Below are 22,481 nucleotides of genomic sequence, written 5' to 3'. Positions count from 1 at the left end.
GCAGTGAAAAATAACAAATGGATGGCCAGGCATGGTGGCTCACACCTATAATCCTGGCATTTCGGGAGGCTGAGGTGGGTTGATCACTTGAGGCCAGGAGTTCAGGACCAGCCTGGCCAACATGGTGAAACCCCGTTTCTACTAAAAATACAAAAATTAGCTGAGCATGGTGGCGGGTGCCTGTAATCCCAGCTACTGGGGAGGCTGAGGCATGAGAACTGCTTGAACCCAGGAGGTGGAGGTTGCAGTGAGCTAAGGTTGTGCTACTGCACTCCAGCCTGGGTAACAGAGACTCTGTCTCAAACAGACAAACAAATAGATGCAGGCAGCAACATGGAGAAATCTCACCAATAACAGGTCGTGTCAAAAAAGCCAGGCACAGGAAAGAAGCCACACATACAAGAGTTCCAAAACAGAAAAAAACAAATCTGTGGTGACAGAAGTCAGTCAGAAAGCGGGGGACCCCAGTGGGGGTAGTATTGCTGAGTGAAGGGTGTGCTCTAGGGGGTCACGAATGTTCCATGCTTTTCTCTGGACGGTGGTTACACAGGTGTACACACAGGAAACATTTCCTCAGGCTGTGTGCACTTTACATAAGTGATACTCCCATTTTAAAATAGAAATGTAAAAACCCAACCAAATAAAACAAAAAGTCAAAGTACAAAGACGAATATAACATCCTTGTTCCCCCCAAGTGGAGTGAATAGTTATTAGCATCTTGATATATTTGTCATCAGCTTTTATATTGTTTTGTTTTGGTTTTTATTATGTTATGTTATTTTATTTATTTATTTTTTTGAGACGGAGTCTCGTGCTGTCGCCCAGGCTGGAGTGCAGTGGTGCGATCTCAGCTCACTGCAACCTCCACCTCCTGGGTTGTTCAAATGATTTTCGTGCCTCAGCCTCACGAGTAGCTGGGATTACAGGCATGCACCACCACACCCCCGACTAGTTTTTGTATTTTTAGTAGAGATGGGGTTTCCCCATGTTGCCCAGGCAACATGCCCAGGTCTCAAACTCCTGACTTCAAGTGATCCGCCTGCCTCAGCCTCCCAAAGTGCTGGGATTCCAGGCATGAGCCACTGCACTTGGCCTGGTTTGGTTTTTAAAAGACCGGTCTCACTCTGTCACCTAGGCTGGAGTGCAGTGGTGCGATCATGGCTCACTGCAAGCCTCAAACTCCCGGGCTCAAACAGTCTTCGCACCTCAGCCTCCTGAGTTGCTGGGACTGCAGGCACCTCTATTTTTTTTTTTTTTTTTTTTTTTAGGAAATGTAAACTTTAAGACTAAATGAAGACTTTGCTTTGTAGTCTACCCAGGTCCACTTCCTCCCCTGTGTTCTGCCCCAGAGTCCACCACTGCTGTGAGGAGGCCCCGGTGTTCCCTCCTGTCTATTTTAAACTTCCACACCCGGAAGACCCCAAAACCAGTATAGAGTAGGTTTCTGTGTTTGTTTACATAAATGGCATCCCCTGGGGGTGCGCAGAAGTGAGAGCTTTCCCTCTGCTGTTTGCCACTGGGCTTACGTACCTAGTTCTAGCTCCGTCTTTCGGACCACTCTGCAGTGCTTCATGCAGGGAACCGGCCGCTGTTTAAATATGCGGTCTGTTGGTGGACGTGGCAGTTGCTTTTACTTTTTTGCTATTTAACTCACTCTTGTGCAAACCTCGGTGGGCCCTTGTGGGAGTGTTTCTGGGGCTCCCGCCCTAGCATGCGATCCTGGGACCGGCCCCCGCCCCCCGCACTCTTCTTCTTCCCCGCTGTCATCGGATGGATAGGTCATGGTCTCTCTGTCACCCCCAGGTGGTCAAGGTGGTGGGCAGCAACATCTCCCACAAGCTGCGCCTGTCCCGGGTGAAGCCCACGGACGAAGGCACCTACGAGTGCCGCGTCATCGACTTCAGCGACGGCAAGGCCCGGCACCACAAGGTCAAGGCCTACCTGCGGGTGCAGCCAGGGGAGAACTCCGTCCTGCACCTGCCCGAAGCCCCTCCCGCCGCGCCTGCCCCGCCGCCCCCCAAGCCAGGCAAGGAGCTGAGGAAGCGCTCGGTGGACCAGGAGGCCTGCAGCCTCTAGACTGATGCCCCTGCCCCTGCCCACCCGCCCCCACGCTGTACAGAGTGCATGAGGAGCCGCCGGACCACCGGGGACGGACTGCCTGCGTCCAGCCGCGCCCCATCCCCAAGGCCGCCTGTGGCCACCATGTCGGCCCTCTTTCCACCACCCCTTGCTCAGCATGTAAGCCCCATCCACCCCTGCCCTTTCAGACCCCTGCGGTGACCTGGCTCGGAGAAGGTGGCCCTGGGCACCAAGGGGACAACCGCCCTGAACACTGAATGCTGGGGCCCGGAGCCACCCCCTTCCTGTCACCAGCTTCTGTGGAGTACAGTGTTTTGCTTTGCTTGCTTGTCCCCCATCCTGTCCTGAGCCGGGGCCCCCCAGCCTCACCTCCCTCCTCCTACCATCCCTCATTTGGACCTGGGGGTGTGGACAGTGACCCCTCCCTGAATATGGACTTGAATCTTCTGAGCAGAACTAGGGCCTCTCCCCTGGTGAAGACCCAGGGAACCCAGGAGGGCCCTTCTGGGGCGGTGGCTCTGCAGGGTCACTCATGGAGGCCTAGGGGAACAGCGAGATGCCCCACCACCTCCTGGCGGGTCCTTCCTGTTCAGCTCCCTGTGCGACCCTCCAGGGATGCAGGGGATCCAGGATTCTCTGCCCTGTCACATGGCGAGTCAGAAGGGAGGGGCCTTCCCCTCAGACCCATGGCCCCAGGCAGAGTTTTGCACCAGCAGGACCCCTTTGAGGGTCTTCAAGGCTCTCCCAGGAGTCCCCATCTGCCAGCCCACAATGCCCCAGCTCCCTCTTGGGTCCTGTGCAAGTCCACCCCAGGGCCTGGGGATGTTGGGAGCCAAGGGCCCCCTGGTACTCAATTCCCTCATGATTCCCGATCAGGGGCACACCTTTCCCCTGGTTATTTGTAAATATTTCTATTGGACCCAATTCCCCTCGGAATTGGCTCGCACCTCTGGCTGCCGCAGCTCAGTGATGATGTGGGGGAGGTGGGAGAGGCCGAGGGCTTTGCCTAGGGGTGGGTTGCCCTGTGTACATGATCCAGTCCATGACTACCAGCCAACCTGAATAAAGCGGTTTTAAAAAAACCTCTGGGCGGTGTCTTTCTGGGGCATTTGTGCCTGGGGGCGGTGTGTGGGGTGGAGGTGGGAGAGCAGGTGGCTAGCTCACACCCACGCCTCACTCAGCATCTTTCTCCTGCTTTGCACCCCAAGCAGCCCCTGGCTTCGCAGTATAGAGCATAGGACCAGTGCGGGCAGAGGGAGAGGGTGGGAGACAACCAGCTTTTGTTCAGCTCCAATCCTGTTACCAGGCACTCGAATTGTTCTTTGCCTCTGAGATAATCACCCACAGAGAAGACTGCATAAAACATGTTTACACAGTTTTGTAAATAATGTAAAGCAAATACTTATGTAGCCACTACCTACCAAACATAGCACCCCAAAAGGGAACCTCCCCAAGCCTGATGTGTCATCTCCATCTATCCCTTCTCCTCCCTCTTAGAGGCAGCCACTGTCCCCACAGTTAAGGTAATCTCATTCTTTTTTTTTTTTTGAGACGGAGTTTCGCTCTGCCGCCCAAGCTGGAGTGCAGTGGTGCAATCTCGGTTCACTGCAACCTCCATCTCCCAGGTTCAAGTGATTCTCCTGCCTCAGCCTCCCGAGTAGCTGGAACTATAGGCATGTGCCACCACACCTGGCTAATTTTTTTGTATTTTTATTAGAGCCAGGGTTTCACCATGTTAGCCAGGATGGTCTCAATCTCCTGACCTCGTGATCTGCCCGCCTCAGCCTCCCAAAGTGCTGGGATTACAGGCGTGAACCACTGTGCCCGGCAGTTTTTTTTTTGTTTGCTTTGTTTTTGTACTTTTAGTAGAACCGGGGTTTCGCCATGTTGGTCAGGCTGGTCTCAAATTCCTGACCTCAAATAATTCACTTGCCTCGGCCTCCCAAAGTGCTGGGATTACAGGTGTGAGCCACTGTGCCCAGCTGATAATCCCATTCTTAATGTTCTTTTTGTAGTCTTACTACCTATGTGTATGTCATTGTATTTATTTTTTAAGTTCCGGGGTGCATGTGCAGGATGTGCAGGTGTGTTACATGGGTGAATGTATGCCATGGTGGCTTGCTGCACCTATCAACCCATCACCTAGGTATTAAGCTTGGCATGCATGAGCTATTTTCCCACTGTTCTCCCCCTCCTCTGCCCTCCCCCGTGTATGTCATTTTAAACAATATATGTGAGTTTCCTCCATTGTCTGACCTGCATATGCACAGAATCATACTGTATTTCTCATGTCTTATATTTGTGAGATTCATCTATGTTGCTGCATGTGTCTGTAATTTGTTCGCCTTTATTGCTGTATAATATTTCACTGTATGACTATCTCACCATCTACCAACTTACTTATCCATTGTATTGCTGATAAGAATTGGAGTGTGTTCCCGACTGGGTACTATGACTTAACACTGCTGTGAGCACACTGGTCCGGATCTCCTGGTGCACGTGAGCCTGAGATTCTCCTAGTGGATTTATCAGGTCAGAGGCTTAGGCATTTTACTTTGGGATCTCATTTTCTCTTATAAGATATCAACAACCCCTTATTCCAGTTGAGGAAACAGGCTCAGAGAGGTTAAGTAGCTTGCCCAAAGTCACAGAGTTGTTGAACTCAGACCTCCCTTAGCCTTAAAGTCTGTTTGTCTTGTTTCTGCCAGGTCTGGACCACCTCCCCGGTCCTTGCCATCCCATACTACACCCTGGGCTCTTGACTCCCCTTGGCTTATTCCAGCTGAGGGTCCCACCCACCATGGTCCTGCTGAGAATCTGCCTGAGGATGTGTCCACCTGGGGCTCTCAGGTCAAGCCCTCATAGCCAGAGTAGCCATCTGGTCCTTGCTCTGCAACTGCAGAAACCACAGGCACCCCTTGGAGACTGGGAACTGTCGAAATGATGATTGACCTTGGCCCTGGGCCCCGTGTCCCGGCCCTGTGCTGATCACCACAGTGGCCCTGAAGCAGGCCTTGCATCCTCTGTCTTCAGATGAGGACAATGAGGTTCAGAGAAGGGTGGGCTGGAGGATAGATGGATAGATAGATGATGGATGGATGAGGACATGAATAAGAACCAGGCTATGAAGTAGGCAGGACTCTCCACCTGCAGCAGAATCCAGGTATGCCAGGGATAGATGGTCTTATGACCTGTGGTCCTCTCAGGCCACTGGCTAGCCTGAACTCAATGAATATGGTCTCTTCCAGAAATCTCCACATACAAGGCTGGTTCTGGAAGGCCCAGGTCCCTCTAGGAAGGTGTGGGAGGATCTATGTCGTGCTAGAGTGATAACAGTACTCACCAGCCCTGAGCACCTCCTACGCACCAGGCACTAGTGAAGGGCTTTCCACAGGAAGTTCTGACATTCCACAGGGTCTCATCCAACCTTCCCAAGGTTCTGTGTCCCATCCCTGGCCATTTTACTCCCATGGAGGGGTCCCCCCAACCTCCTTAGAGGGATTTTTCTTGTTCCACTGGGAAGACAGACAAAAGAAGAAGAAGGTGCCTGGGTTAGAATCCTGCTTCTGCCCATCTTTGCCCCATGGCCACAGGCAGGGCTCTTCACCTCTCTGAGCCTCAGTTCCCTGTTCTGTACCATGGGGATGCTCCTGGGGAAGTGCAAATCAAAACCATAATGTGTTACCACTTCACACACACGAGGATGGCTGGAATAAAAAAGACAGACACTAACAAGTACTGGCGAGGATGTGGAGACATTGGAACCCTCATGCACTGCTGGTGGGAATGTAAAAGGATGTAGCTGCTTTGGAAAACTGTCTGGCGCTCCTCCCAAGGTTAGTCATAGAGTTACCAAATGACTGAGCAATTCCACTCCTAGGTATAAGCCCAGGAGGACTGAAAACACATGACCACATAAAAACCCGTGCCTGACTGTTTATAGCAGCATTATCCATAATAGCCAAGAAATGGAAACAAACCCCATGTCCATCAAATAATGGATGGCTAAATAAAATGTGATATATCAGCCTGGGTGCGGTAGCTTACGCCTGTAATCCCAGCACTTTAGGAGGCCGAGGCGGGTGGATCATGAGGTCAGGAGATTGAGACTATCCTGGCCAACATGGTGAAACCCTGTCTCTACTAAAAATACAAAAATTAGCCGGATGTGGTGTAATCCCAGCTACTCAGAAGGAGAAGAATCGCTGAGGCTGAGGCAGGAGAGGGAGGCTGAACCAGGGAGTTGGAGGTTGCGGTGAGTCAAGATTGCCCCACTGCACTCCAGCCTGGAGACAGAGAGAGACTCCGTCTCAAAAAGAAAAAAAAAAAAAGTGGTATATCCAGACAATGGAATATTATCTGGCAATAAAAAGGAGTGATGTTCTGACACTACATGCTACACTGTGTCTGAGCCTTGAAAACACTGTGCTAAGCAAAAGCAGCCAGACACAAAAGGCTACATATTGTGTGATTCCATTTATATGAAATGCCCAGAATAGGCAAATCCACAGAGACAGAAATCAGATTGGTAATTGCCTGGGACTAAGGGAGAGGAGAGTGGGAAGTGACTGCTAATGGGTATGAGTTTCTTTTGGGGGTGATGGAAATGTTCTAAAATTGATTGTGGTGATGGTTGCACAACTGTGTGAATATACAAAAAGCCATTGAATGCACACTCTAAATGGGTGAACTATGTGGGACGTGAATGATATCCAAATAAAGCTGTTAAATGAAACAAGATGCTCCTGACCACAGTGCCCACATCAGGCATGGGGAGACGCTTAGGAAATTCTGGCTTCCATTAATATTGCTGTGAGTTTTATGTGAAGCCAGAGCACAGTTTTCCTGTCCTCAAGGCATAGCTGGTGGGGGGTGGAGATGGGAGCAGGAGAGAAACGTGAGGCTGGGGGAGGGAATTTCTTTTTTTGTTTGTTTGTTTTTGAGATGGAGTCTTGCTGCGACACCCAGGCTGGAGTGGAATGGTGCGATCTTGGCTCACAGCAACCTCCACTTCCTGGGTTCAAGCGATTCTCCTGCCTCAGCCTCCTGAGTAGCTGGGATTACAGGCATGCACCACTACAACTGGCTAATTTTTGTATTTTTAGTAGAGACAGGGTTTCACTATATTGGCCAGGGTGATCTCGAACTCCTGACCTCAAGTAATCCACCCACCTTGGCTTCCCAAGTGCTGGGATTACAGGTGTGAGCCACCGCACCCGGCTTGGGGAGGGAATTTCTTAAAGGGAGTCCCCAGGCCCTATTCAGAAGGCTCAGAAAAACCTCAGTGCACCTCCAGAGTAGCTGTGGGCCGCTTTCCCCTTTGTGCCCAGCATAAGAATAGCATGGGGCAGGGGGTGCTTGTTTTAAGTTCAGATGTCCAGACCCCTTCTTGGCCTTCAGACTCCCACCTGCCAGCACCTATAGTCAACTAGTGACCCTCAAGATGACAATACATCTTGGTGATGGTTCCAAGTGGATTTTTTAATTGCTATAGAATATTCCATTTTATTAGGCTGTTCTTGCATTGCCATAAAGAAATACTCGAGACTGGATGATTTATAAAAGGAATAGAGGTTTAATTGGCTCACGGTTTTGCAGGGCTTATAAGCATAGCACCAACATCGTCTTGGTTTCTGGTGAGAGGCTCAGGAAGCTTCCAATCATGGCAGAAGGTGAAACAGAAGCAGGCACATCACGTGGCAAAAGCAGGAGCGAGAGAGCGAGTGGGGAGGTGCCACACATTTTTAAACACCCAGATTTCACAGGAACTCACCATTGCAAGGACAGCACCAAGCCATTCATAAGGGATCTGCCCCCATGACCCAAACACCTCCCACCTGGCCCCACCTCCCACACTGAGGACGATATTTCAACATGAGATTTGGAGGGGCCAAATATCCAAACTAATATCACCCATTATATAGATGAATGATGATCCATTTAGCCAGTCCCCAAATAATGAACATTCAGCTTGTTTCCAATCTTGCCCTATTATAAACAATGTTACAGTGAATTTCCTAGATGATAAATCTGTTCATACATATGCAAATATGTTTATAGGATAAATATCTAGAAGTTATATTGCTGGGTCAAAAAGTCCTGCATTTCATTTTTAACGTTTAAGTTTTTGGGGGGAAAGGGTCTTGCTCCGTCACCCAGGCTAGAGTGCAGTGGTGTAATCACAGCTCACTGCAACCTCAACCTCCTGGGCTCAAGCAGTCCTCCCACCTCAGCCTCCTGAGTAGCTGGGACCATAGGCATGTGTCACCATCCCCAGCTAATTTTTTGATTTTTTGTAGAGAAGGGGTCTTACTATGTTGCCCAGACTGGTCTTTGGCAGTTTGGCAATATCGACCAAGAATAATTGGACAATATTACTCTTGTTATGAGAATAACTTGTTATGAGCTTGAACCACTGCAGCCGGCCAACTTGTGCATTTTAAATCTTGGTCAATATTGCCAAATAACTCTGTATAGATGCAGGGCCAATTTACACTCCTACAAGATATATGTGAGAATGTGCACCTAATCCCTGACTCCCCCAGTCTCTTCAACCCCAGAATCAAACATGTTGGTGCAGTTCTCTATTGGTTAAAATGTAATTTTTTTTTTTTTTTTTTGAGATGGAGTTTCACTCTTGTTGCCCAGGCTGGAGTGCAATGGCACAATCTCGGCTCACCTCAACCTCCACCTCCCTGGTTCAAGCCATTCTCCTGCCTCAACCTCTGAAGTAGCTAGGACTACAGGCATGCGCCACCATACCTGGCTAATTTTGTATTTTTAGTAGAAATGAGGTTTCTCCCTGTTGGTTAGGCTGGTCTCGAACTCCCGCCCTCTGGTGATCCGCCCACCTCGGCCTCCCAAAGTGCTGGGATTACAGGCGTGAGCCACTGCACCGGGCCTAAAATGGAATCTTACAGTGGTTTCAATTTACATTTCTCCTATGAGTGAGATTGGCCATCTTTTCGCTTGTTTAAGAACCAAACCACATGTGCTCCATTTTCTGTGAACTGACACCTCACAGTCTTTTTTACTGGCTTGTTGATTGCCATCTTATTGATTTGTAGGAGTTCCTTCTGAGATGAATTGCAAACTTTTTTTTTTTTTGTCTTTTGGCTTTGTTTTTTGTATTTGTCAAGTAAATGTGTTTAATCGTTAAGTAGTTTGTACATATTAATCTTCCATTTTATCATTTCTGTGTTTCCTTTCATTTATATAAATGTAAATTTGATCCTTCAGGAATTGAAATTGCTTTAAGGTATGAGGGGGGACCCAATTTTATTGTTTTCTAGATTTTAAACTTTTTCTATCTCATCTTGGCATGATTTATCTTTTTCCCCAGTGATTTGAAATGCTACCATTATTATATTCCAAGCTCCCACATATATATGGACTACTTCTCAACTTTCTTTCCTACTCCTTTGATCTCATTCATAGGTCAGTACCACACTGTTTAAATTATTATAGTTTTATAACTTATTTTAATACATTTTAAGGCTGTTTTTGACTCCATTTTCTGTTTAATTTTTATTTCCACAGCTTGACTGGATTCATCTTTGCTTTTCCATGTGAACTGGAATAATCTTATCCACTTAAAAAAATTGTCATTTTAGTTGGGATCATGTTAAATTCATAAATTAACACAGGAAAAACTTACCTATTTATGATAATGTCTTTTTTTTTTTTTGAGATAGAGTCTCACCCTGTCACCTAGGCTGGAGTGCAGTGGCATGATCTTGGCTCACTGCAACTTCCATCTCCCAGATTCAAGCCATTTTCCTGCCTCAGCCTCCTGAGTAGCTGGGATTACAGGCACCTGCCACCACACCCAGCATTTCACCTGTTGGCCAGGTTGGTCTCAAACTCCTGAGCTCAAGGGATCTGCCTGCCTCAGCCTCCCAAAGTGCTGGGATTATAAGTGTTAGTCATCATGCCTGGCCTATAACAATGTCTTTCTATGTTGTCTCAACATTCTCCTCTTTGATACTCCCTCTTATTTTAAGACTTCTTGGCTGGGTGTGGTGGCTCATGCCTGTAATTCCAGCACTTTGGGAGGCCAAGGCAGGTGGATCACCTGAGGTCAGGAGTTCAAGACCAGCCTGGCCAACATAGTGAAAACCGGTCTATATAAAAATACAAAAATTAGCCGGGCATGATGGCAGGTACCTGTAATCCCAGCTACTCGGGAGGCTGAGGTGGAAGAATCTTTTGAATGTGGGAGGTGGAGGTTGCAGTGAGCCGAGATCATGCCATTGCATTCTGGGCGACACAGCGAGACCCCCTCTCAAAAAAAAAAAAAAAAAAAAAAAAAAAAAAAAAAAAAAGACTTCTTTTTTGTGCTTCTCCAAAGAGTATTTTAAAAATAAGATAAATTTTTGCATGACTAGAGGGCAGTAGATATGCATAGATATGTGATAGAGGTATGGATTGATAATAGATAGTATGTGTGGAATATAGAAAATGTTAATTTTAGAATCAAAATGGTGAGTATAAGAACGTTCTCTCTACCAAATTATTTCAACTTTAATGTATGTTTAAAATTATTTATAAGATGATGCAGAGGAGAGAGCATTTAGAAGTTTTCTTCCTATCGCCCTTTGTGATGCACCCCTTCATCAACTAAGATGCACCCAAAGGTTAAGGAAACAGTTACTTATGGGTTGAGGGTTAGGGGCTGGCTGGCCTGGCAAATTTTAAAATTCCTATGGCTAAACTCCCTAACTGATGGAGCTATCAGTTCTGATTTACAACCCAGACCACTGCAACTCTGACTGGACAGAGGATCTGCTTTACAATCACTTTTTTTTTTTTTTTTTTTTTTTTTTGAGACAGGATCTCGCTCTGTCACCCAGGCTGGAGTGCAGTGGCACAATCTCGGCTTACTGCAACTTCCACCTCCCGGGTTCAAGAGATTCTCCTGCCTCAGCCTCCCGAGTTAGCTGGGATTACAGGCCCGTGCCACCAAGCCTGGCTAATTTTTGTGTTTTTCGTAGAGATGGGGTTTTGCCATGTTGGCCAGACTGGTCTCAAACTCCTGAGCTCAAGTGATCGGCCTGTCTTGGCCTCCCAAAGTGCTGGGATTACAGGGGTAAGCCATAGCACCCAGCCTACAATCATTATCTTCTGATAAGCAACTGCAGACCTTAAGCCAGTTTCAGCAGTTTATAGAGGCTGCAGATACCATGTACCTGGTGGGGGAAGGAGGAATCAGGTGAAAAACCAGTACAAGCAATACAAATTCAATACAGTGGCTGGACACATAAGTTAAAATACAGAAACAGGCAGGGCGTGGTGGCTCACGCCTGTAATCCCAGCACTTTGGGAGGCCGAGGTGGGTGGATCACGAGGTCAGGAGATCGAGACCATCCTGGCCAACATGGTAAAACCCCATCTCTATTAAAAATACAAAAATTAGCTAAGCATGGTGGTGGGCGCCTGTAGTCCCAGCTACTTGGGAGGCTGAGGCAGGAGAATTGCTTGAACCCGGGAGGCGGAGGTAGCAGTGAGCGGAGATAGTGCCGCTGCACTACAGCCTGGTGACAGAGAAAGACTCTGTGTCAAAAACAAACAAACAAACAAACACAGAAACATACTGTCTTTGTGTCCTATACTTCATCTTTTGATAAAGAGAGCCACATTCCACTTCCTTTTCATGCTAAAACCCACCTTAGCCGGGTGCGATGGCTCACACCTGTAATCCCAGCACTTTGAGAGGCTAAGGTGGTCAGATCCCTTGAGGTCAGGAGTTCAAGACCAGCCTGGCCAACATGGTGAAACCCTGTCCTACTAAAAATACAAAAATTACCCAGCGTCGTGGCGGGCACCTGAAATCCCAGCTACTCGGGAGGCTGAGGCAGGAGAATTGCCTGAACCTGGAAGGCGGAGGTTGCAGTGAGCTAAGATCACACCACTACACTCCAGCCTGGGTGACAGAGTGAGACTCCATCTCAAACAACCCACCCTAAAGTGAACATGGGATGTATGTTATATGTATGCTTACCCATTATGCATGAACTCGGCTCCCCTCATAAATACGTACAGCTTTTCCCCTAAACCTGCTGAATATGTACGATACCAGCACCGTGAGTCGTAAAACCCAACCCGTACTTCTCCTCTTTGAAGAGAGGGCACCTTTGGCCTGTGCTAGAGACTTTCTCTTTCTGGTATGCAAACTGATATCACCAATAAAGCTTTCCTTTCTGTTTAGCCATCCTGGTGGTCTTGTGGGTGACACCTTGCATATTTTTGTTGAATTAATTCCTAAATACTTTTTGTTGTTACTATTATAATTAACTGTTTTCTTCTATTATGTCTTCTAACTCAGCAGTCCCCAACCTTTTTGGCACCAGTGACCGGTATTGTGGAAAATAATCTTTCCGTGGACCGGATGGTGGGGCACGGGGTGGGATATGGTTTGGGGATAAAACTCTTCCAGCTCAGATCATCAGGCATTCAGTTCTTATAAGGAGCACGAACCCAGATCTCTTACATGCGCAGTTCACAATAGGGTTCACGCTCCTATGAGAATCTAATGCCCCTGCTGATCTGACAGGAGGCGGACCTCAGGGGATAATACTCACTTGCCTGCTGCTCACCTCCTGCTGTATGGCCCGGTTCCTAACAGGTCACAACTGGTACCGGTCCGTGGTCTAACTAGTTGTTCTTTGTATAACTGTGAAGGCTATTGGCTTCTGTATTTTAGCTTATGTATCGGCCACTTTATTGACTCAGTATTGCTTGCACTGGTTTTCACTTGATTCCTCCCTCCCCCACCAGGTACCTGATATCTGCAAGCAAGATGATCTCCCTCATTTCTTTCCAAATCTATGCACTTTTTATTTCTTTCTTTGGACTAATTGAATTGGCCAGTATCTCCAAGACAATGTTAAATGATAGAACTGCTTTAGAACATCTTTGTCTTGCTTTTAACTTTAATGAGAATGCTTCTTTTGTTTGTAATGCTGACTTTGAATATACTTCTGGAGTCTCTTGTGAATGTTTTAGGAGACTCAAACTCGATTGATAAGGCACACAAACACTTCAGTATGAATGTTAATTTCAAGCTGGCACCATTTAAGCCAGGTTCTAGGAATACGTCTGTACTCGCCACCTCAACCCCACCCCACCACCACCTTCCAGATAAAAGGAAAACATTTTTGGAATGACACTCAGTACTTTGCCTTAGTCACCTTCAGGTGTAGCCCTGGAAGCCAACAGGTATAACATTTAGAGCAGGGGCTTTGGTGTCTAATAGACATGGGTTCGAATCTCAGCTCTGCCACCTTTGAGGTATATGGCATTTGATCCACTTCCTCCCATTTGAACCTCGGTTTCCTTGGAGAATTTGAGGGGACATTGAGCTCAGCATCTAGCACAGTGAGGCTGCTCTCATTTACCAGCATGGGGAGTGGGACGAGCAGGGCCTGGGGGATCTGCATTAATGGTAAGTTTCTTTTTTTAAGTTAATTAATTTATTTATTTTGAGATGGAGTCCCACTCTTGTTGCCCAGGCTGGAGTGCAATGTTGCAATCCCAGCTCACTGCAACCTCTGCTTCCCAGTTTCAAGCGATTCTCCTGCCTCAGCTCCCAAGTAGCTGGGATTACAGGTGCACAACACCATGCCTGGCTAATTATTGTATTTGTAGTAGAGATGGGGTTTCACCATGTTGGCCAGGCTGGTCTCAAATTCCTGACCTCATGTGATCCCCCCACCTCAGCCTCCCAAAGTGCTGGGATTACAGGCGTGAGCCACCATGCCTGGCCATTAATGATAAATTTCCTTCATGCTAAAATTTGTGAGGTATTGGAAATCACTTGTGCATAACAAGTGATTGGAAAAGACAGACTCCACACTGAGCACTGTGGTCATTTCTGAGAAGTGGGATAGAAGAGATACATACATCCTAGGAGGCTGATTATTTGTAAAGGGCAAGGATTACATCTGTAACTTGAAACATCTATAAATATTTAAAGCGAACCAATCGGGACACAAAAGTAAATAAAATGGGGGAAGTGAAAGAATGCCAAGGTTGGCAGGAATCCTAGTATGTGCACCATCTGGTGTCTGAGTCCCTTTGACAATGTCTCTCCCCCCAGGGATGAGATGCATTTTCCTTCTGAAAACAGCCCTTGCTGACCCAACCTAGAGCAGACCCTGGAGCTATGTCCTACTTTGCCTCCAGCCTCTCCCACCCTCTCTCCCCCTCTCCCCAGTCCTACTTCTTTTTTTTCCTTCTCCTCCTCTCCTCCTCCTTTTTTTTTTCTTCTTGATTTAGTCCCATTAGTTTAGGTTTTTTTCACTCTTTTCAGACCACTTGTCTCAGAAAAGACTGGCCTAGTCTCAGCGTGTGTATCTTGATTGGTCTAAGCCAGGGGCTCTTAACATGCAGTCCACAGACTACCTCAACCAAGGAGTCTGTGGATGGAATGCATGGGATTCACAAACTTGGATGGGGGAAAAGGAAAAGAAGCTACACCTTTATTTTCACTAACATTTAACTGAAATTTAGCATTTGCTTCTCTTATGAATGTAAGGAACAAATCATAGTTGCATTAGCAGTACTTGTGACTTTGTCACCAAAAGAGGTGAAATATTTTTTCATATCACAAAACATTTGTTGCAGGTATCTCACAATATTGTTTACACTTATTGCTGCTTCAAAATTATAGTTATTAGATCAGCTGCTAGATTTTATTTAACATGCTAATAAAGAAGCATATTTGTTCCTGTAACATACTTTTAAAAATATATTTGGAAAACTGTATTCAATATAATTGGCTTTCTTTGCAATTCTATCATTTTATTTATTTATTTTTCATTTTATTTTATGTAGTTAAAACAGTATTATGAGAAGGCATCTGTCCGTAGGCTTCACCAGACTGCCGAACGGGTCCACTAACAGAAGAGGTTGATAAGCCTTGGTCTAAGCCAATCCCACAATTTCATTTTTCTTGCTTTTTTCATCTTTCTTTCATTTTTCTAAGGACTGGCTTAGAAGTGTTACATGACCTGAGATACAATTGGAGGGCACATGTGCTGGAAGGAAAAGGGAGTCCCTCTTGGAAAAGGTTTCTTGTGATCTGAGGGGACATCTGCTGAAGGGAAGGGGGAGTCCCTCCTGGAAAAGGTTTCTTAACTTTTAAAAGGAGACACAAGGAAGACATGCTTTCCTCCTCTGCTTCTTGGTGTCTGACCATGTTAGGCTGGGGGTTTCCTCCACCACTAGGCACCCATGAGGAGAGCTGCTGACCTACTGAAGACGGCAGAAATGATTGATGGTAGAAGCCTGGGTCTTTGAGGACACAGTTGAGTTGGTGGCTTAGCCAGACACAGAACTACTCTACCTTCAGACTCCTGTTATCAATGGATACATCCCTTACAATGAAGGACAATTTGGGTCAGTTGTCTGTTACTTGCAGCCTAGAGCACCTTCTCTAATCCACCATGCTATTTTTGTTGCCCAGTGTTTTCCACTCTTGGTCCTAACTATCTTTGGGTTGACACAGAGAACAAAGCTGGCATCTTCTTTTATCTGATCCTTACTTGGATTGGTCAGATCTTTTTTTCTTGAGGTTGAACATCTTCAGGTCCTTCAACTAGACTCAAGAGGCATGGTTTTGAGACCTTTATCCACCCCTACTACGTGTGTCTATCCAGGTCAGTGGTTTTCAAACTTCAGCATGCATCAGAATCATGCTGTTTGTTAAAATTAGCTTGTTAAAATGCAAACTTCTGGGCCCCACTGCAGAGTTTCTAATTCAGTAGAACTGGAATGGTGTCCAATAATTTGCATTTCTAACAAATTCCCATATAATGCTGATGCTGCTGGTCTTGGGGACAACAGTTTGAAAACCACTGGTCGGCCGGGCACGGTGGCTCATGCCCGTAATCCCAGCACTTTGGGAGGCCGAGGCGGGCAGATCACAAGGTCAGCAGATCAAGACCATCCTGGCTAACACGGTGAAACCTCGTCTCTACTAAAAAATACAAAAAATTAGCCGGGTGTCATGGCGGGCGTCTGTAGTCCCAGCTACTCAGGAGGCTGAGGCAGGAGAATGGCGTGAACCTGGGAGGCGGAGCTTGCAGTGAACCGAGATCACGCCACTGCACTCCATCCTGGGCAACAGAGCGAGACTCCGTCTAAAAAAAAAAAAAAGAAAACCACTGGTCTAGGTCCCTAGGCCCCTATGAAAACATAGTTCCTCAAGATAAAACCACTAATCAAGTTCAGCAGAGCAGAGCTATCACCTCCTTCAATAGCGATAGCATGCTCCTATTATTGCAGCCCAAGTTACAAGCTACTTTCTTATACTGCTGAAATCTATGTCAACCAAAACTCTGAAACCTATTTCATACATGTGGCTTCTAAACCCTCTATCTGTTCTTTAAATACGGGGCTATCACTTGTCAGTGCTTATGGTGTGCTAAGTGTTTTATGCGTTATATCATTTGATTCTCACAATAACCTTTGACACAGGCAATGATCCCTTTCTGGAGAGACTGGTAACTATAAAAATAAAGAAAAAAGACTTACCAAAGTCATCCAGCTGGTAAATATGTGACAGGACCAGGATTTGAGTCTGGGTTATAGAACTCTACAATTGAGAACATTCCTCCTGCTTAACAGCATCTATTAATCAGCTGCCCTGCGGGGCTCAAGACAAATTTACCTAATTGTGCCTCATCCAGCTCCTTTCTCTTTCTTGTTCACAAGGTCATTGCTTGTGATTTTTGTCAAATGCCCCAGGTTTCTTGAGCCTCCATTATCTCCTTCATCTGCAAGTCATCCCTTTCGCTGCCCCCCACCCCTGCTCCCAAACAGAAGAAGGTGAGGCTTGCTGAGTTGCCTTTGGAGCCACATGAATTTGGTATCTGAAAGTGTTAACTGTGGGCACATTTTAATAAAGGCCAATTTCTAGGCTACATCTATATAAATGTTCCAATTTAATATGCAAATGTACCATAAGTGATTTAGGGTGTGCTGGGCCTTTACTGTTCTAGTTGCAGTTACATTGATTTAGCCCATAGCTCTATGGTTAATAATTTAGTAAGCAACCTTATTTTTAAATCTCCCTTTGTCCTCATACCTCATCCTTTTCCACATTAAGAGACTTAGGCTTGCATTAAAATTCAGTTTAATGAACAATCAATCCTTGAAGAAGTGGTAGCTACACAAGAACTCCATCCAAATGCTAGGGAATGCTGTAAGTTTCTGGTTTTTTTACCTTCTTTGTGGAATTCTTGCTTTTATCATAAATATAATGACCCACTTTATCCCTCCTAGTGCTTTTTGCATTATGTTCTAGTTTGCCTGACATTAATATTGTTAGTCTAGTTTTCTTTGGTTAGTATTTTCCTGGGATATCTTTTTCTATTTTCAGTATTTCTCTATGATTATCTTAAGTATATCTCTTACAGACTGCTTATAGCTGGATTTTGATTTTTAAAAATCTCACGGATAGTTTCTGTCTTTAAGAGGTAAGTTTAATCCATTTACATTTATTGTGATTACTGATTTGTTTGAACTTATTTCTAACATCTTTCTGTGTGTGTGTGTATGTTTTCTATTACAATGATATTTTGGGGGGTGGAGGGTGGAGGGCATATGTGGCTACTTTAATTTTTTTCTTCCTTCTTTACTTTTGATGGATAGAGCTCCTTATTACCCCATCCCTTTTCCTCCCTACTGATTTGAATGCTATATATCAGGGGCCTCCATCCCCCGGTACTGGTCCACGGCTTGTTAGGAAATGAGCCAGACAGCAGGAAGTGAGTGGCAGGCAAGGGAGCATCACTGCCTGAGCTCTGCCTCCTGTCAGATCAGCAGTGGCATTAGATTCTCATAGGAGCACAAACCCTATTGTAAACTGTGCATGCAAGGGATCTACGTTGTGTGTTCCTTATTAGAATCTAATGATAAATGTAATGCACTTGAGTCATCCCAAAACCATCCCCCCCACACACACACCCACCCCACCAGTCCACAGAAAAATTGTCTTCCATGAATCCAGTCCCTGGTGCCAAAAAAACTGGGGACTGCTGTTATTATATCACATTTCTTTTAGTGGTTTTGTTTTAATTTTTAACATAGTTACTTGGCTATACATTTTCCCAACAGTGTAAAATTATTCAGTATCTCTATTTTCCTCCTGACAAGACAATCCCTTGAACATAACGCCACTACCAATTGAAGGCCCCTCACTCTGTCTTCCTTGTTATTTATTTATTTGAGACAGAGTTTTGTTCATGTTGCCCAGGTTGGAGTGCAATGGCACAATCTTGGCTCACTGCAACCTCTGCCTCCCAGGTTCAAGCAATTCTCCTGCCTCAGCCTCCCAAGTAGCTGGGATTATAGGCATGTGCCACCACGCCCAGCTAATTTTTTGTATTTATTAGAGATGGGGTTTCACCATGTTGGTCAGGCTGGTCTTGAACTCTTGACCTCAGGTAATCCACCCACCTTGGCATCCCAAAGTGCTGGGATTACAGGTATGAGCCACCATGCCCAGCCATCTTCCTTGTTATTGTCTAGAATTCTGGTTCCACTGTTTATCGCAAAATTGAATATGTATGTAATCAGAAATTAGATTTACCAATATTTGAACACTTTCTGTACTTAATGTTTTCCTTCTTTCACTTTTCCTTCTGACAAAGTATATGCTTTAGCAATCCTTTCATGATGGTATGGGTAACTTGATTTAAGAAAGTTTGAAAATGTCTGTAATTTTTCTTCTTCAGTGTTCATTTAGCTTTGTATTGAAGTAGGTTGATAGTATTTTTCCCTCTGCATGTTCATGATATTACTTCTCTGTGTATGCCATCCCTTGTTGCTAATGAAAAATCTGTTCAGTTCAACTGGCATTCCTTTGTAGGCAATTGGTCTTTAATTTCTTGTAACTCTTGAGATTTATCTCTTTATCTTTGATTTCATCATTGCAATGTTAGCACATGGTATGTGTTTTCCATCTTAGGACTTTCTTTTTTATTTGAAATAGTCTCAGCCATTATCTCATACATATTACATCTCCATTTCATTCTTTATTCTATCTTTCTGGTATTTCTGTTATGTATATAATGAAACATTTTAATATGTTCACTGTGTCTTAGCTGCACTTTCATGTTTTTCATTTCTTTTTCTCTATGTTGCTTCGGGTGAATTTCTCAGAAATATGTTTTAATTCACTAATTGTCCCTTTAACTGTGTCTTATCCCATTTGAATTTACTTCAATGATAATCTTTTTTTTATTTTTAGGATTTCTTTTTCTTTTTTTTTTCTTTTCTTTTTTTTTTTCTGAGACAGAGTCTCACTCTTGTTGCCCAGGCTAGAGTGCAGTGGCACGATCTTGGCTCACTACAACCTCCGCCTCCCGGGTTCAAGTGATTCTCCTGCCTCAGCCTCCCAATTAGCTGGGACTACAGGCACCTGCCACCACACCTGGCTAATATTTTGTATTTTTATTAGAGATGGGGTTTCACTGTGTTAGCCAGGATGGTCTCGATCTCCTGACCTCATGATCTGCCCTCCTCAGCCTCCCAAAGTGCTGGGATTACAAGCATGAGCCACCGCGCCCAGCCATAGGATTTCTTTTTGTTTTTTGAGATGAAGTCTTGCTCTGTTGCCCAGGCTGGGAGTGCAGTGGCATGATCTCGGTGTGATCTGAGCCACTGTACCCAGCCCATTTTTAGGATTTCAAATTGTTTCTTTTTCACTGTTTCAAAAACAGTTAATTTTGCTGGGTGTGGTGGCTCACGTCTGTAATCCCAGCACTTTGGGAGGCCAAGGCAGGTGGATCACCTGAGCTCAGGAGTTCGAGATTAGCCTGGCCAACATGGCAATACCCCATCTGTACTAAAAATACAAAAATTAGCGGGGCATGGTGGCAGATGCCTGTAATCCCAGCACTTTGGGAGGCTGAGGTGGGTGGATCACCTGAGGTCAGGAGTTCGAGACCAGCCTGCTCAACATGGTGAAACCCTGTCTCTACTAAACATACAAAAAATTAGCTGGGCATGGTGGCAGGCACCTGTAATCCCAGCCACTCGGAAGCCCAAGGCAGGAGAATCGCTTGAACCCGGGAGGCGGAGTTTACAGTAAGCTGAGATCACGCCGCTGCCCTTGAGCCTGGGTGACAAGAGTGAAACTCTGTCTCAAAAAAAAAAAAAAAAAGAGAGAAAAGAAAAAGAAAAAAATAAATGTCCATGAATTAATGGGGGAAAATAATATTTGCTCATACACTGTAATAACAGATAATTTTTATGTTTTAAATAAATAAAACTCACACTCCTAAACAAGACAATCTTCTCTGGAACAGAAAAGGAAGAGAAACATGAAGATAAATAGAGATTGAAACCTCAAGGCCTACAGGCTGTGGATCTGGAAACAGGCAGAAGTGACAGGAATTCAAGTCCTACATAGTAAATAGGGAGCAAAAGAGTTCTTTAGAGCTGGGAGTCTAGCATCAAATTCACAGCTTGAAACCATATCTTAGGTAACAGGAGAGTGCAGACCCAGGTCTGGCAGTTGGGACCTGAGCCAAGCCACCCTGGCTCATTAACTGTATCTGTGATATCTTCAATATCACAAAGACGGGAAATTCCGAGCTGCCAGTAGGAAGCCTGGTTTGGGACTGGGGTCCTGAGGGTCTTGGTTTAGACAAGTGCAGAGAAAGAAAAAGGACAGAAATAGTCCTCTTCAAAATAAGCCTACAAACCAAAATTCTAAAGCATGGGAAGAAAACTGACACTAAGAAAGCCAACAAATTCAACTCTGAACAGATGGATTCATTAGTGATAAGTGATTTCATAAATTCAGTTCCAGATTGCTCCAGATAAATAATCTGGAACTGACTTTAAAATACATTTAAGATCCTAGCAAAGGTAAACGAAGGAATGACTTGTAAAAAGAGAAAAGTTATGAAACAAAAACAGACAAAATTAACTGGTTTTTTTTGGTGGTTTTTTTTTTTTTTTTTGAGACTGAGTCTCGCTCTGGGAAAGATACTATCAACCTACTTCAATACAAAGCTAAATGAACACTGAAGAAGAAAAATTACAGACATTTTCAAACTTTCATAAATCAAGTTACCCATACCATCACGAAAGGATTACTAAAGCATATACTTTGCCAGAAGGAAAAGTGAAAGAAGGAAAACATTAAGTACAGAAAGTGTTCAAATATTGGTAAATCTAATTTCTGATTAGATGCATATTCAATTTTGTGATAAATAGTGGAACCAGAATTCTAGACAAACAAGGAAGTGCCCAGCAGGACACTTATTTTCTTTAACATCAGTTTTGTTAAAGTATAATTTACATGCAACATAATCAACAATTTAAGTGTATTATTCAATGAGTTTTGGTTAATACATACAATCATGTAACCACCACTAAAATCAGAAAAATAATATTTTCATCACCCAAAAACTTCCCTTGTGCCCTTTGCAGCTAATAATCCCCTTCTCCAGCCCCAGGTAACCATCGATCTGCTTTCTATACATTAGTTTGCCTTTCCTAGAATTTCATATAAATGAAATCATATAGTATGTATTCTTTTGTGTCTGGCTTCTTTTTCTAAATGTAGTGATTTTTATTTTTTATATTTTTTTATTTCAATAGGTTATTGGGGAACAGGTGGTGTTTGGTTACATGAATAAGTTATTTAGTGGTGATTTCTGAGATTGTGGTGCCCCCATCACCCGAGCAGTGTACACTGTACTGAATGTGTAGTGTTTTATCCCTCGCCACCCCCAATCCTTTCTCTGGAGTCTCCAAAGTCCAGTGTATCATTCTTACACCTTTGTAGCCTCATAGCTTAACTCTCACATATAAGTGAGAACCTATGACGTTTGGTTTTCCATTCCTGAGTTGCTTCACTTAGAATAATACTCTCCAATTCCATCCAGGTTGCTGTGAATGCCATTATTTCATTCCTTTTTATGGTATTCCATGGTATATCTATATACCACATTTTCTTTATCCACTCATTGATTGATGGGCATTTGGGCTGGTTCCATGTTTTTGCAATTGCAAATTATGTTGCTATAAGCGTGTGTGTGTATCTTTTTTGCATGATAACTTCTTTTCCTCTGGGTAGATACTTAAGTAGTGGGATTGCTGGATCAAATGGTAGATCTATTTTTAGTTCTTTAAGGAATCTCCACACTGTTTTCCATAGTGGTTGTCCTAGTTTACATTCCCACCAACAGTGCAAATGTTCCCTTTTTACCACATCCATGCCAACATCTATTTTACTTTATTTTATTATGGCCATTCTTGCAGGAGTGAGGTGGTATCGCATTGTGGTTTCAGTCTGCATTTCCCTGATCATTAGTGATGTTGAGCATTTTTCCATATGCTTGTTGGCCATTTGTATATCTTCTTTTGAGAACTGTCTATTCATG

General features: G+C 44.7%; 1 protein-coding gene across 1 annotated transcript in view; it reads left to right on the top strand.

Moving 5' to 3' along the window:
* VSTM2L (V-set and transmembrane domain containing 2 like) overlaps positions 1-3,161 on the top strand; it is a 43,310-nt gene extending 40,149 nt beyond the window's left edge. The window contains exon 4 of the mRNA XM_030826294.1: positions 1,804-3,161. Coding sequence (XP_030682154.1) covers positions 1,804-2,076 — 273 coding nt within the window. The 3' untranslated portion in view covers positions 2,077-3,161. The remainder of the gene's footprint in view (positions 1-1,803) is intronic.
* The last annotated feature ends 19,320 nt before the right edge of the window (positions 3,162-22,481 follow it).

The sequence above is a fragment of the Nomascus leucogenys genome, chromosome 13 (assembly GCF_006542625.1).
Source record: "Nomascus leucogenys isolate Asia chromosome 13, Asia_NLE_v1, whole genome shotgun sequence".
In the NCBI taxonomy this organism is placed as follows: Eukaryota; Metazoa; Chordata; class Mammalia; order Primates; family Hylobatidae; genus Nomascus; species Nomascus leucogenys.
Note: the sequence above shows the minus strand (reverse complement) of the source record. Positions and strands in the feature narration are given on the sequence as shown.